The sequence below is a fragment of the Chrysochloris asiatica genome, unplaced genomic scaffold (assembly GCF_000296735.1).
Source record: "Chrysochloris asiatica unplaced genomic scaffold, ChrAsi1.0 scaffold00179, whole genome shotgun sequence".
NCBI classification, from domain to species: domain Eukaryota; kingdom Metazoa; phylum Chordata; class Mammalia; order Afrosoricida; family Chrysochloridae; genus Chrysochloris; species Chrysochloris asiatica.
In genome coordinates this window covers 1,165,115-1,180,982 of record NW_006408697.1, presented here as the reverse complement: position 1 = coordinate 1,180,982, position 15,868 = coordinate 1,165,115, and the positions used below count along the sequence as shown (strand labels likewise).

Sequence of the window (15,868 nt, the reverse complement as noted above, 5' to 3'; positions counted from 1 at the left end):
GAGGCTTTCTACTCCCGTAAAGATTTACACCCTCGGAAACCCTATACAGGGTCGCTATGGGTCGGAACCGACTCGATGGCACATAACAACAACATATATATATATATGTACGTATGTTGCTGTCAGATGCTATCAAGTCAGCTCCAATTCATACAGACCCTATGAACGACAGAATGAAACACTGCCCAGGCCTGTTCCATTCGCACATTGGAACCCATTGCTACTTCCACCGAGTCAGTTCATCTCATTAGAGTTCTTCCTCTTCTTCTCTACCTCAACTTTACTGAACATGATGTCCTTCCCTAGGAAAAGGCTTTCTTAATAACATGTCTCAAGTATGAGAGATCAAGTCCTGTCATTCCTTCTAGGGAACATTCTGGCTGTATTTCTCCTAACAAGTTTTGTTTGTTCTTCTGGAAGTCCATGGTGCTTTTAATATTCTTCTCCTACACCATAGCTCAAATGCATCACATTCTTCTATGGGCATCCTTATTCATTGCCTAACTTTCATACGCATATGAAGTGGTTGAAAATACTGTGGCTTGGGTTGTTGTTGTTGTTAAATGCCATCGAGTCAGTTCTGACCCATAGCAACCCTATATAGGGTTTCCAAGGAGTGACTGGTGAGCTTGAACCATCGACCTTGCAGTTCAAATGACTTTGCGGTCTGACAAATTAGCCCACATAGCTTAGTCCTCAAACTTACTTCGTTGCTCTTGAACACTGTAAAGAGGTCTTGTGCAGCAGATTTGCCCAGTGCATTATGTGGTTTGATTTCTTGACTCCTGCTTCCGTGAGTATTGATTGTGGATTCAAGCAATTTCAATCTTTTCTCCATTTATCATGGTGTTATTTATTGGTGCAGTTGTGAGGATTTTTGTTTTCTTTATATTGAGGTGCAATCCATACTGTAGGCTTTAGTTTTTGAACTTCATCAATAAGTACTTTAAGTCCTCTTCCCTTCCAACAAGCAAAATTGTATTATCTGCATACATGACTGTTAATGAGACTTCCTCCAGTCTTGATATCATGTTTTCCTTAAGTAATCCAATGTCTTAGATTATTTGCTTAGCATACTGATTTAATAAGAATGGTGAAAAGATACAACCCTGGTGTACACCTTAACTGATTTAAAAGCATTCAGTAGCTCCTTGTTATGTTCAAACAACTGTCTCTTGGTCTGTGTGCAGGTTCCTTATGAGCACTGTGAAATGTTCTGGAATATCCATTCTTCCCAATGTTATCCATAGTTTGTCATGATTCACACATTCGAAAGCCTTTGTATATTCAATAAAACACAAGTAGACATCTTTCTGGTATTCTTTGCTTTCAACCCAGATCCATCTGACATCCACATTGATATCCCTAGTTTCACGTCCTCTTCTAAATCTGGCTTGAGTTTCTGGCAGTTTTCTGTTGATGTCTGTTTATTACAACCTTTTTAAAATCATCTTCAGCAGAAGTTTACATGATATTAATGATATTGTCTGATGATTTCCACATTCCGTTGGGTCACCTCTCTCTGTAATAGGCACAAATGTGGCTGTCTTCCAAACAGTCGGCACTTAACAACAACAACAACAAAAGTATTGGTCCAAATCATAGAAATTGTTATTAAACAAAAATACCAAAATGTAAAGCTGTTGATTCTCAGCATATCGTCCATCTAGGACTATACAGTCCTGAAGGTATATTTCCCTTTATCTCACTCTGAGAATTCTGAGCTCTTTGATTTATACCATATCTAAATGGTGCTTTCGGCATCTCCCAGAGACTCAGATCTTGTTCCTTTGAAATTTTCTTTGAGTTTCGAGAACAAAAAGAAGCCTGAAGGAGAAGATCACTAAAATTCTTATAAGGCAACTCTTAACACCCTTGAACAATGAGCAGGTGCATGATCACAATGGGAAAAATTCCTCTGCGCAGCATTCCTGGCCTTTCCTCACCGAAACAGTTTTCAGTTTCCATAAGATATCTTCATAGTGAGCCCTGTGGTGATCCTGCATCTTCAAGGTAACCTCCAGAATCCCCAGAAGCAGTAACCATAACCTTCTGAGCCTACCACTCTGCCTTAAATGTGACTGGCTCAGAAAGTCACCTCGGATGGAAGCCACTGTTGTTTGTGGTTTTTCTGAGAGACCTCCTTACCAGACTAAGATAATTGTATTACTGAGAGAACTTGTCTGCAGCCATCCACTGATCTCAGAAACATGTTTAAACACGTTTTATTTGGAATAAACCCATATATGTATGCACTGTTGTTGTTGTTGTATGTATGCACTGGAACCCTATTAATACTACTTTCTGACATACAATTATGTGTCTGTATGTGTATGTATCTTTATCTATCTGTATACATATATATAAGGAGCTCTGGTAGAGTAGTGGTTACGAATCGGGCTGCGAACCTTAAGGTCAGTGTTTCGAAACTACCAGCCGCTCCGCGGGAGAAAGATGAGGCTTTCTTCTCCCGTAAAGATTTACACCCTCGGAAACCCTGTACAGGGTCGCTATGGGTCGGAACCGACTCGATGGCACTTAACAACAACAACAACATACATATATATAGGGGATGAGGCTTTGAAAAGTTCATGGAAAAATAGAATTAACAGATAATGGAATGGGGGCTACAAAAGCAAGAAGTGACTGGCTTTTACAAGCTTTATAGAGGGAGCCTAGATCCGGAGGGCATGGAGGAAGGTAGAATCTCCACTGAGTAGTATCCAATCTGTCTGGGTGGGACTGATGAAAGGAGATGGGATAGCACTCATGTGGTACAATACCGAATAATTACTATCAGGACTGACTGTGAGGGTTGGAAATGTAAAGGCAGATGTTTTGTAGCAAAAGGAGGGGAGTGGTTGACTTTGCAGTCCAAGAGTGGAGGTCCCTGGGCCCATCAAGGAAGAAGAGTGGAGAGAGGGACCCTACCCAGAGAAACAGTGACGCCAGAGATGGAAGCAGAGACAGTGATGTGGAGAGATGGAGTGGCTGGGGACTCTAGACACAGAGAGGGAGAGGGGCTGTGTGCTGATGACCAGGGGGCAGGCTTGTGAGGTATACCCTTTGGTTGGTTGATGATGCATGGAGGGGACTGTAATCATGGCAATGAAACAATATGCGATAGGATGAATGTAAAGCTAATGTTCTCCCATGTAAACTATCACATAATTCACAATAAAAACTTTAAAAAAAAAAAAAAGTGAGAATGGCATTTTCCCATACACATTGTTGAAGCCCCCATAGAGCACTGTAGGACAAGCACTAGACAGCTGTTTGTAAAGTCAGCATTTTAAACACAGCAGCTGATGTGTAGGAGAAGGATGAGGCTATCCGCTTCTGGAAAGAATGAGTCTTGGAAAGCCCACTAAAGCCCACAGTAGTGGCACTAGGAGTTGGGGTGAATTACATGTTAGTGGGTTGAGTATGTATATACACATACTATATAGTTAGATAGATAAGAGAGAGAGAGAGAGACAGATGTCAATAAAAGAGCAAGTTTAGGAAGTATATCTTTAATAGCATCTATAATCTTTATTTGCCATGTTGTTTCTTGCCAAAATTTTAATTTCCACTTGACTTTTCCACTTATATAATTTCAATCCTCCTATTAAAAAGGTTTCTAAAAGATCATTATCATACTTTACTAGCGATTAAGTCTTGCTGTCTGTCAATAAAATACTTTTCATAACTACGTCTCCTAAAATGTCAAATGAAACATATATATATATATATATATGTATATATATATACATGTATATATATATATATATTTAAAGCCTCAAATCGTTTAATATATTTCCTTAGATAGGTATCTTTCTCTCTTCTATTATTTCTGATTTAATTGAAGTTCCGTTATACGACTTTTCTCATTTTACTGTGTCAGTCTTTTGTGCCTACAACATTTTAATGAGGCCAACTATTTTAAACAAAGAATACATTCTTGGGTAATTCAAATATTCTGATAATCATTACAAATCAAAGTGATATTTCCTTGCCAACACTGTGGTCTTGTTCTTTGACAGTACTATTACTCTGTGAGAGTCTTTCCAGGACAAGAACCTGCTAACGTCTGGGTGGGCTGGATCACATCAGATTTCCATCAGTATGATACAGGCTTTGACTTGGATAGAGTCCGTACAGTAACAGTGACTCTGGGAGATGAGAAAGGAAAAGTCCATGAAAGGTTGGTTTCCTTCCATTTTTTTTTTTTTTTTTTTTACATGAGTAAAATCTGATAAAAATGTTGACAAATTTAGATGATTTTATTTCTCTTGGATTTCTTATGCAGGGTAATATTTCTATGTATAGGAGAAGTAAAATCCAACCATTAGTATCTATGTCCTTTCCGATACTCATAAAAACCAGTAAAGAATCTGAATATATTAGAAGTGAAACCGTTACCAAGTAAGAGCGTTTTGGGTAATAACTGTTTTATATGGCCAACAACTTCAGTGACCCATAGTCAGCCTTGGCTTCATGGAGTCGAGATGGGTGATAGACTGTATGGTTTGATAAGTATCTTGTGAACTGGTTATGTGGTTGGGTGTGAAACATTGAAGACAATGTGGGCTAATAGTTTAGACCAGGTAGAAGCATTTGTACTCAGACTGAGGAGCAGTGGGTTCTTTCCTCAGCTTTGCCATTGACTCGCTGTGTGACTTTGGGTAAGTCAGTTAACTTTTCTGTGCCATCCTTTCATTTGTAAGACAAACCAAACTCAAACCAAACCTTCAAAAAAGTGAAGAAGGCAATCTTCCTTGCAGAATGAGACAAGAGAAGATCTTAGCATTTGCACCACCTTTTGTACCCACGCATCCTCCCTGATCTACTGTGACAGGTCTTATAGAAGGAGCCTGCCACGATGTTGTTATTCCTCTCCAACTGCGCCTTCCTTTTTGGTGATGAGAATGCTTACTCTCCTGCCTTCAAGTGAAAATACTTGAAGCATCATGGGTTTAGAGCTTGAAATCATGGCTCTGGAAAAAATCCAAAGTGAAGAGTACTACATTTCAGAGCAACCTGTTTCTAGAAAATTCCATGGGGGATGCATTTGATTTTCAAAGAAAATGACTCAGTCAAGGGGTAGGATTACTGATAGATGATTTTGATGTAGGAAGTAAAGGATAGAGAGGCACTGTTGAGTCTTATGTAAGCTGTACAGAAAAACAATTAACTTTTGACTATTCAGAAACGGATTTATCCCAAATTCTTGTTCTTTAAGTCCTGCTTGCCAGTTTTGGGGCTTGTTTATGGTTGTTGTTACCCACATTAGTATGCTCACTGTTCAGTGGGAATGGAAGTGAGACTGAGATCACTTAACTTAGTTACTATCTCTGATGACATTTTCTGAGGGTTAAAATCAGGTGCAGTTTTGTTTTCATATCACTGATTTTAGTGGTGCAAATGCGTTGCATTCCACTACTTAAGCGTAAAGCTTTGTGGTTCAAAGCTGCATCATTTCAGGAGGAAGGCCTGCCAATCATCTGCTTCACACGAAACCTGCTTCACAGCCACGAAAGCCTATGGAGCAGTTCGACTCTGTAACACATAGGGCTGCCGTGAGTTGCTGTCTACTCAACAGATCACTGGGAATTTCTATAAAGGCGCATTGATTTTAGCCAAATTTTTAATAGTTTGAATGGCTGATGTAGAATTTGCCTAAGCACTTTAATAAGTGTTTGGAAATAATAGCTTCTCATCTCAGAGCAAGTATTAAAAAAAATCGTCAGAATGAAATTTACAAATTTTGATGACTATGTAGTAGTTAAAGCTTTTTGAACCTCAGAAAAAGATTGTTTGGTTTGAGTTTTTTGAGAGAAGGTGCAGGTCAGCTCTTACTTGGTTCAGATTTGTTGACCTGTCTCCATTAGGTGTGAAATTTAGAGATGTGTAAGATCTGATTAAGAATTTCCACGGACAGCAATGGAGTTTTGCTCAGAGTCACAGAATTGGACTCTTTATTTATTTTGATTTATTTTTTTTTGTGCACCTGTCCCATTACAGCATGAGCTTGTTGCTTGCGCAGCATAATTTAGGTTTAGTTTGCAAAACATACATGCTTTACATTATATTTGTTGTTGTACAAGATAAAATTATTATTATTTTTTTAATTCAGCATCAAACGCAGCAACTGCTATATGGTGTGTGCGGGCGAAAGCATGAGCCCTGGGCAAGGTCGCAACAACAATGGGCTGGAGATTGGCTGTGTGGTGGATGTTGCCAGTGGATTGCTCACGTTCACTGCTAATGGCAAGGAATTGAGCACATATTACCAGGTATGTATCCACCGATGCTGCCATGTTTCTAGGGAGAGAAACAGTCCCCCCATTAAAGGGTAACACATTTTGTATGACCCAAAATAAATTAGGAATATACAATAACTTAAACAACCAAAGGGCACATTCTGCAAGCCTGTCTCCTGGCCGCCAATACTCAGTCTTTCCCTTTCCATCAGTCTAGAGTCCTCAGCTGCTCCCTCTGTTCCATGTCCTCATCTCTGCCTCCATCTCTGGTGTTGCTGCTTCTCTGGATAGGGTCCTGCACTCCACTCGTGTGCACCTCCCTTGATGGTCCTAGGGTCCTCTGTTCCTGGACTGTCAGATTAACTACTCCCTGTTTTTTGTTACAAAACTTCTACCAAAAAAACCACACACACAGAAAAACAGAGAATACAAGCAAATACTATTGAATGTGGATGCATGAAGGAAATTGTAATCATTGCAATGAAGCGGTGTAAAATTGATGGTACCCTATGTAAATTACCACTCAATTCACAATAAAAACTTTTTAAAAAATTAGATGTAAATTAAAAATGAGAAGGAAATGAGAAAAGAAAGCACTTAATTATGTATTGTTTTCTGGTTAAATAATAGCAGTTAACCATGAAGGACTTCAGACACTGTACTATTCAACCAGAAAACAATAACATGTTCTTTCCAAAATATTCATCTAATAATAATATAGTTATTGAATGATTCAACAAGGATTTTTATATGAGACAAAGGAAAAGTCTCAGGTAACCTTCTTAATTTGTTCTTAGTTGTTACAAAGAAAATGTGTTTTCTTTGACTTCCTGACTTAATTTATATTAAATTAATTTGTTTCAAAAGGTGGAGCCAAGTACTAAACTATTTCCTGCAGTTTTTGCACAAGCTACAAGTCCCAATGTTTTCCAATTTGAGTTGGGACGAATAAAGGTAAGAAATACTCATTTCTGATATGTTATTTGGATTATTTTCTACTAGAGTATAGTATTTACTTCTTCTCAATTAAATTCAAACTTTTGACTACTTACTGAAATACAATAAATCATTCTTCAAATGAAAAGTAGCTTGTTTGAAAATTCTCTAATCTTTTCAGGTCACTTGGGTAAGATACTTAATTAGAAAGAATTTCTCTTTGATCATGACAAGTATATTATTAATTAAAACTTATTTTTAAAAAAAACAAAAACAAAACTATCAGGTTATGTGCAGTTGATCAATCATTGAGCTCACAGTTAAGTCAGTGAATGGTCCCTGAGGACATGTAAGTATGCTGTGATATACTAGTGACATGTATTTATTACTCTGGGAACAAAAATAAAAGAGCATTTAAATTGAGTGAGATAGGTCAGTGAACGCAAAAAGAAGAGTTGACATTTAGATTCTTTTAAACTGTTGAATAGGAGCGTTTCAGATAAATTAAATGGGAAAGGGCATTCTAGATATAAAGATTAAAAAAATATGTAAGCATAAGATTCTTGAAGTAAAATAATCTAATCTGATGATAACAAAAAATGCCTTCTAGGATGTGGCTGGAGGGTACTGAAGGTTAAAGGTCAGCCAAGTCCAAGTTGTAAAGAAGTTGTCCCATAACATAGATAATTCTCTGGACTTTAAAAATAAACTTTCATTTTGTTTTTGTTTAGAATATACACCACAGGGCATACACCAATTCAACAATTTCTGCATGTACAATTCAGGGACTTTGGTTACATTCTTCGAGTAATACTGCCATTGTCATCTTCTGTTTCTAAATTGTTCCTGCCCTGTTATTATAAACTCACTAAACGAAAAAAAGTTTCCCATCTAACCTTTGATTGGGTGTTATACAGTTGCTCCCATCTACATAGTTCTTGTAGCGCAGTGGTTATGAATCAGGCTGCAAATCACAAGTTCAGCAGTTCAAAACTACCAGCTGTTCCACAGGAGAAAGATGAGGCTTTCTGCTTCCGTAAAGATTTACAGTCTCAGAAACTCTGTACAGGGTCGCTATGAGTCAGAAACAACTCCACGGCACACAGCCACTACCATTATTACATTTTGGAGTCCTGGTGTGGCGCTGTGGGCTATAGGCTACTGCTTCAGACTGCAAAGTCATTTGAACTGCAAGGTCGGTGGTTCAAGCTCACCAGCTGCTCCTTGGAAACCCTATATAGGGGCACTATGGGTCGGAATTGACTCAACGGCACTTAAGAACAACAACAAATTATTACATTTAGAAGATATTTCTAGTATAAGGTTTAAAGATTATTATCTCAGGGCAAGAATTTTTGGGGAACCCTCTGGAAAACTGAAGAAACCGATTAAGTACAACGAGTCATTTTTTGGAATGCTACCTCAGTAATAATGTGGAGCTGGATAGGAATATAAACAAACAGTAACAATGTGAGATCACTGCTATAATCTGTATGGAAGATGATGCCATGAATGTAGTAAATGGAGAGAAAACTATAAACAACACAGATACTTTAGAGGAGAAATTAGGATTTGAGAGTAAATTGGATGGGTAGGACTTGTGGTTGAATTATATTCAAATATCCAAAGAGAATGAAGAATCAAGGATTAATTTAAATGCTCTAGTTTGGACAATTGTGGAATACTAATACAACAAGAACATCTTGCTAGAAATCCAGAAGATCATTGAGTTTATTTTTAGAACTGTAAAAATTGAAGTGCCTGCCATACCCCGTGGTGGGTGTAGCAGAGAGATTCAGCATACTGGCTCAATGACCTTGCACGTGTTACCCAACTATGTGAGCTCCAGTGTCCTGCCCTTGTCACATGGGGTTCCTAGTATGCTCTGTGGCATTAAGAATAACACGTATTTTGTCTCTTTTGTTCACTGATACATTCAGAGTGTCTAAAACAATATCTGACTCTCCTATGACCCCACCTTCTGAGTAACGGAAGAGGAAGGAGACTAGGAAACTAGTTTGAGGATGAGACAGCCTCAATGCATGAGAGAAAGGTCTAAAGGAGAGGGATGATTGAAGGAATGGAGGAAATCGTCCATCATTATTTGTATTTGCTTTGATAAAAGATAGGCAGAGATAGTATGAAGATCTTAAAAATGAATGAATTTTGTAAAAGTAGAGGCCTGTCTTGCAAGGATACTAGGCATAAGGAAGGGTCTCTCACTGATGCCAACAGTTAATGTGCTTAGCTGTTAACCCCGTGGTACAAGTCCACCCAGTCTTTGAGAGCAAGTCTATCAATCTACTTCCAAAAAATTCAGCCTTTAGAAACCCAATGAGGCGGAGTTCTACTCCGACACACATGGGGTCTTCATCAGTTTGAGTCGACTCAGTGGCAACTGATCTAGGCTTAGAGAACCAAGGACAGCTGACATTTCTTATCTGAAAGGGAAAAAGGGATTCTGAGAAATCAATTGTGTTGGTTAATGCCTGATGAAGGATAGTTTCTCAGAGCTCCCTCTGTTAAATACTGCTGGTTAAGAATGAGATGAGTATCAGGGGCAGCGAATGAAAGAGAGTCAAGTGGCTTTGATCTCTCTTTCAGGAACTTTACTTCTGAGAGCAGCTAAAGACTCACGGTGACGACTTAGCTTGGGGGAGGAAACCTATGAGGGTGTCTAGTGATACTTGGTTGCACTTGTATTCCTGGTGTCCCATAGGGTATATGGGAAAGAAAAGCCCTGTTTTCTTGCCCTGAAGTATCAGATATTTTCTTTTATAAAATTGTCTCTACTTGCCCTTTTCAACCCAATTTATACTATTTCTTATATTAATTTTGCTTGACTTCTTATTTTCATTGTCTTTTCTATACGGAAGTCTAATCATTCATTTCATATCCCCATAATGGGGTCCTGGTGATGCAGTAGTTTAGGTTTTGGACTGCTAACCCAGCAGCCACTCAGCAAAAGGAAGATGATACTGTCTGTCCCCATAAAGATGTACAGTCTCAGAAGTCCTATGTAGGGTTACTATGAGTCAGAAATGACTTGATGGCAATAGTCTTGACTTGATTTTTGATATATTTTAACTTTATTCAGGAACCCTGGTGTGGCGCTATAGGATAATGCACTGGACCTTAAGGCCAGTTTGAACCACAAGGTTGATAGTTCAAACCTACCAGCTTTTCCTAGGAAACCCTATACAGGGTTGCTTTGGGTTGGAACCAACTTGACAGCAAATAACAACAACAGCAAGTTTATTCTTGTTCTGTTTCACCCTTTCTAGAATGTAATGCCGCTGTCAGCTGGATTATTCAAGAGTGAGCATAAAAACCCCGTACCACAGTGCCCTCCACGTCTTCATGTGCAGTTTTTATCACATGTTCTTTGGAGCAGAATGCCAAACCAGTTTTTGAAGGTTGATGTCTCCCGAATCAGTGAACGCCAAGGCTGGCTGGTACAGTGTTTGGATCCTTTGCAGTTCATGTCACTTCATATCCCAGAGGAGAACAGGTTAGTCCGTGGATACTTTTATGCCTGGGTGGGATGTTTGACTATCACTGGCTCAGGGATTCAGGGGTGGGACTAGAGCATAAAACATGGAAACAAGCACAAGGTTTCAAAACGTTTTAAAAACATCTGAATTCTTTTAGAAGTAGAAACATTATTTTGAATGTTCCAAGTTTAAATCTGTTTCTCAGCTACCTAAATAGTGAAGACAAATTTAATATTACAGTTGAATGAAATTTGATAGTCTGCGAGTTCTTTATTCATTCTTGTTTTGTGTATGTTGTCAATGACAAATAAAAATCCAGACAGGTACCTCTGCAGTTTGGCTTGTGACTTACAGAGTAATATAGCACGGTGGAATCTGGGATATTAGAGATGAGCCCTGGTGTAGCACTGTAGGATAAGTATGGGAATGATAACCACAACACTAAAAGTATACCCATGGGTCGATCTTGGAGTTCCTATCCTGGGCCAATGAGTCTGAACTGACTTGAAGGCACACGGCAAACGGGAATGGACTCATGGAAGTCACTTAGTTCAGCCTTTATTTACATTTTATACATGTGAAAAACTGAGACTAAGAATGATCAATGAAACAAAATTGTGAAAACATGTTGAGAACTTTGGAAACAAGTTTATATGTATTCCAGGTAATAATAATATAACAGGAGGTGTAACAGACAATCAAAAGTAGCTTTGCTTATGGTTTTCAGTGTTCCTGTGTTACAGCCATTAACAAACGGCCTCATTATTTCTCCCAGCATGCCATAACTGAGTGGAATTATTGACTGAAAGCAATATTGTATTTGCTTTCCTTTTCAAAGTTTTAAATTTAATCTTAATATACCTGTAGAAACTGAGTCAAACAGTAAAGATTATAGACGCTTGGCATTTTATTTCATTTTAATAACTTCAAAAATTAATCTATGCTTTGGAAAATGATTTGGAGGTTTCTACAAAGTTAGATATAGATTTACTACGGTGAAGTGATGGTGGTGTGCCGCGGAGTCGGTTCTGACTCATAGCGACCCTATATAGGGTTACCGAGGCTCTAAATCTTTATGGGGCAGAAATCCTCATCTTTCTCCTGTGGAGCAGCTGGTAGTTTTGAATTGCTGACTTTGAGGTTCACAGCCCGACTTGTAACCACTATGCTACCAGACGTCCTTAGAGTTACTATGTTGTTGTTAGATGCCATCGAGTCAGTACCGACTCATAGTGACTGTTGCCACGCTTCAGTCCATCAATGCCGCCACTTGGCCAATCCGTCTCTCTGGGGGTCTTCCTCTCTTTCTCTGTCCCTCCACCTTACCAAACATGATATCTTTCTCTAGCGACTGGTCCCTCCTGACAATATTTCCAAAGTATGAGAAACGAAGTTTGGCCATCTTGGCCATCCATCCAAGGAGCACTCTGCATTTCTTCCAAAACGGATCTATTGGTTCTTTTGGCAGTCCATGGCACTTTCAATTATAATTATAATTTTAAATATAGGGTTACTTTTTGACCCAGTGGCAACAGTAGTGAACTTGGCCCAGGATTGGACAGTGTTTCATTCTGCTGTGCATAAGGTCGCTGTGAGTCAGTACCGACTCGATGGCACCTAACAACAACAACAACATATGGCCCAGTAATTCCATTCTTAAACAGATATTTAAGAGAAATGAAAACAAATGCTCAAATAAAAACTTGTACATGAATAATAAATAATAGAATTATCAATAATGATCCCTCAAAGTGGAAACAACCAAAATTCCATTAATAGGTGAATGGATCATTGATACACTCATATAATAGATTATCATTCAGTCATAAAAAAGAAGGAAATACTGATAAATGCTGCAGCATGGATGAACCTCCAAAATGTTATACTAAGTGAAAGAGACCATTACAAGTAACCATATATTGTTTAATCAATCCCATTTACATAGGAAAGCCAGAAGACATGAATCTGTATATAGAAAAAGTAGATTATTAGTTGACTACCTTTTGGGTGTGGTGGGAATGGGGAGTGACTCTTACTAGATTTGGGGTTTCATTTTAGAGAAGTCTTGGTGATGCATTGATTAAGCACTCAGCTGTTGTGAAAAGGTCAACAATTCAAATCCACAAGCAGCTCCCCAGGAGGAAGTTATGACAGTCTGCTCCCGTAAAGATTTACAGCCTCAGAAAACCTATGGGGCAGTTCTACTCTGTCCTATAGGGTATCTATGAATTGAAATTTGACTCGACAGCAGCAGAGTCAAATTTTTGTTTCTGTGAATATAATAAAACCATTTAGTATAAACATGTGACTTGTACTGCATGTTAATTGTTTCTTAATAAGTTTTTTGAAAAAAGACTTGCAAGAAACTCAATAAACATACAGAAGGTCAAAATAACACAATCAACCAAGTGGACTAATAGATACATAGGGAATAAAACACCCGACAGTAACATAGTACACATTCTTCTCCAAAACACTTGAATCATTCTCCAGACTAGACCACATTCTAGGCCACAAAACAAGCCTTTTGTTATTGTTAAGTGCCATTGAGTCTGTTCTAACTCATAGTCACACTGTTTAGGGTTTCTGAGCAGTGACTGGTGAGCTTTAACTGCTGACCTTGCAGTCCAGTGTAGTAACCCACAGTGCCACACCAGGACTCTTACTGAATAGTAAATATAAAAACAGTGATAGAATTATATGCATAGTGTTTTCTCAGACTACAATGCTAGACTAGAAATCAATAACATGGAGTACACGGCTAAATTAAATTATATGGAAAACGAGTAACGCCTTACTTAAAAACTACCGAGTCCTAGAAGAAATGAAAAATTCATAGGCTCAAATGAAATGGAGATACAGCATGCCAAAACCTTCAGGAGACAGCAAAAGCCATGATCTGAGAAAAAATTTATAGCAGTAAGTGTACACATCAAAAAGCAGAAAAGAAGCAAAATCTGTAACTTAAGCCCCAAACTTAAACAAATAGAAAAGGAACAACAAAAGAAGTCCACCGTCACAAGAAGAAAGGAAATAATAATGATCAGAACAGAATGAATGAAATAGAAAATAGAAAAACAGTAGGAAGACTCAACAAAATTACAAGTTGCATCTTGGAGGAGAATGATGAAACTGACAAGCCATTGACAATTCTGTCAACTTTGAGAAATGAAAAATGAGAATATACAAATAAAGTAGGAAATGAAATGAGTGATATTACAGCAAGTAAAGAGAATTAATACTGAATATTATGAAAAATAGTACTCTAACAGATTCTGAAACCCTTGAAGAAATGGGGGAAAAAATGTACACTCATTATCTACCTAAACCAATACAAGCAGAGGTAGAAAACCTAAATAGAAACGTAACAAAATTAAAGCTGTCATAAAACTTTCAGCAAAATAAAAGCCCCAGCTCAGATGATTTCTCTGGAGAGTTCTACCAAACACTTCTATATGAAACCAAAAGAGGCCCACATAAATGGAAAAAAAAAACCCAAAACATACCATGATCATTGATTGGGAGACTCAACATTGTGAAAATGTAAACAATACCCAAATTGTAGATAGGATACAATCCCAATTCAAATCCCAACAAAATCCTTTAATGAAATAGAAAAACTAATTAGCAACTTTTTATCAAAAAGTAAGAGGTCCTGAAGAGCTAGAACATAATTAAGAACAAGTAGGAAGACTCTAATCTCTAATCTCTACTGTGCAGACAGCTATAACAACAGAATTGAGAATCTAGTAAATCCATCCAGCTATGGAGAGCTGATCTTTGACAAAGAGTCAAAACCCATTCAATGGGGAAGAGATAGTTTCTTTAACAAAGGGTGCTGGCAAAACTAGATGTAAATGTTGAAAAAGTAAACAGGATCTATATCTCATACCACATACAAAAACTAACTCACAATGGATCAGAGACCTAAATGTCAAGCCAGAAACTATAAAGTTCCTGGAAGAGAACATAGGAACACAGCTAAGAGTTACATTATGGCATAAATATACTATTAAACATAACTAAAAATGTACAGATAACAAAAGATAATCTAGATAACTGGAACTTCTTAAAAATTAAATACTTATTTTCATTAAAAGACTTCACTAAACATAAAAAACGTGAACCTACATATGGGAAAAAATTTGGGGAAGAACAAGGGTATAATTTCTCAAATACATAGAAAGCTTCACCAGCTCAACAACAAAAAGACAACCAATCCAATAAGAAAATGGGCAAGCAACTGAGCAGACAGCACTATAGGATACCACAAGGCCAGTTTGAATTGCAAGGGCGGCAGTTCAGACTCCCCAGCCACTCCTCAGAACCCATGTACAGGGTTGCTATGCGTCGGAACTGACTCAACGGCAATCAGCAACAGCCAACAGAAGCAAATACATGCTTGTGATCATTAGCTATTAGAGAGATGCAAATCAAACTACAATGAGATACGATCTCATCCCAACAAGCATGATCCTGATATTAAAAAAAAGGAAAGAAAACAACAAATACTGGTGAAGTTTGTGGCGAGAGTAGAACTCTCATCCACTGCCAGTGGGACTATAAAGTGATAAAACCCATATGGGAAATGTTAGAAATACTGTATGATCCAGCAACCCACTACTAGGCATATATCCTTGAGAACTAAGAGCAGTGACACATGTAGACCCATGCTCATTGCAGCATTGCTCCCAATATAAAAAAGATGGAAACAACTTAAGTGCCCATCAATGAATGAAGGGATAAACAAAATACGGTTTATACATACACATGAGGGATCTTCATGAAGTTCATGGAAAATGCATATTATGAAAAAACTACGCATAGATTTCAAATGTTTTTGCACCAAAATAAAGTTGTACTAATTTGTTATAACATGTCTAAAGAGAATCTAGTTTGAAACTGATAAAGCATCAGCTTGAAAAGAGCCCCTATAAGAGAAAATTGAATTCTGTTAAAATCGAAGCAAAAACAAACATCATATTTATTGTGAAGTTGGGGGGAAGAGTGGTGAAGACAGTGGTGCATTATGCAATGCTTATTGGAAAAATGCCCCTAAGAAATCAGCAGTTTACAAATGAATAACTCATTTTTGTCAGGGTCTGACCTTGACATAGGGGTGCGGTTCACGAGGATTTGGTTCACGAGGAGGGGAGATCCAACGGCGATAGGGATAGCGAAAGAATACACAGA

The 15,868-nt window shown here is 38.0% G+C and overlaps 1 protein-coding gene across 1 annotated transcript in view; it reads left to right on the top strand.

The window, feature by feature from the left end:
• RYR2 (ryanodine receptor 2 (cardiac)) overlaps nucleotides 1–15,868 on the top strand; it is a 786,033-nt gene that overhangs the window by 395,870 nt on the left and 374,295 nt on the right. Inside the window, exons 33-36 of the mRNA XM_006872010.1 lie at nucleotides 4,026–4,186; nucleotides 6,119–6,278; nucleotides 7,113–7,199; nucleotides 10,466–10,692. Of these exons, the coding sequence (XP_006872072.1) occupies nucleotides 4,026–4,186; nucleotides 6,119–6,278; nucleotides 7,113–7,199; nucleotides 10,466–10,692 (635 nt within the window). The remainder of the gene's footprint in view (nucleotides 1–4,025; nucleotides 4,187–6,118; nucleotides 6,279–7,112; nucleotides 7,200–10,465; nucleotides 10,693–15,868) is intronic.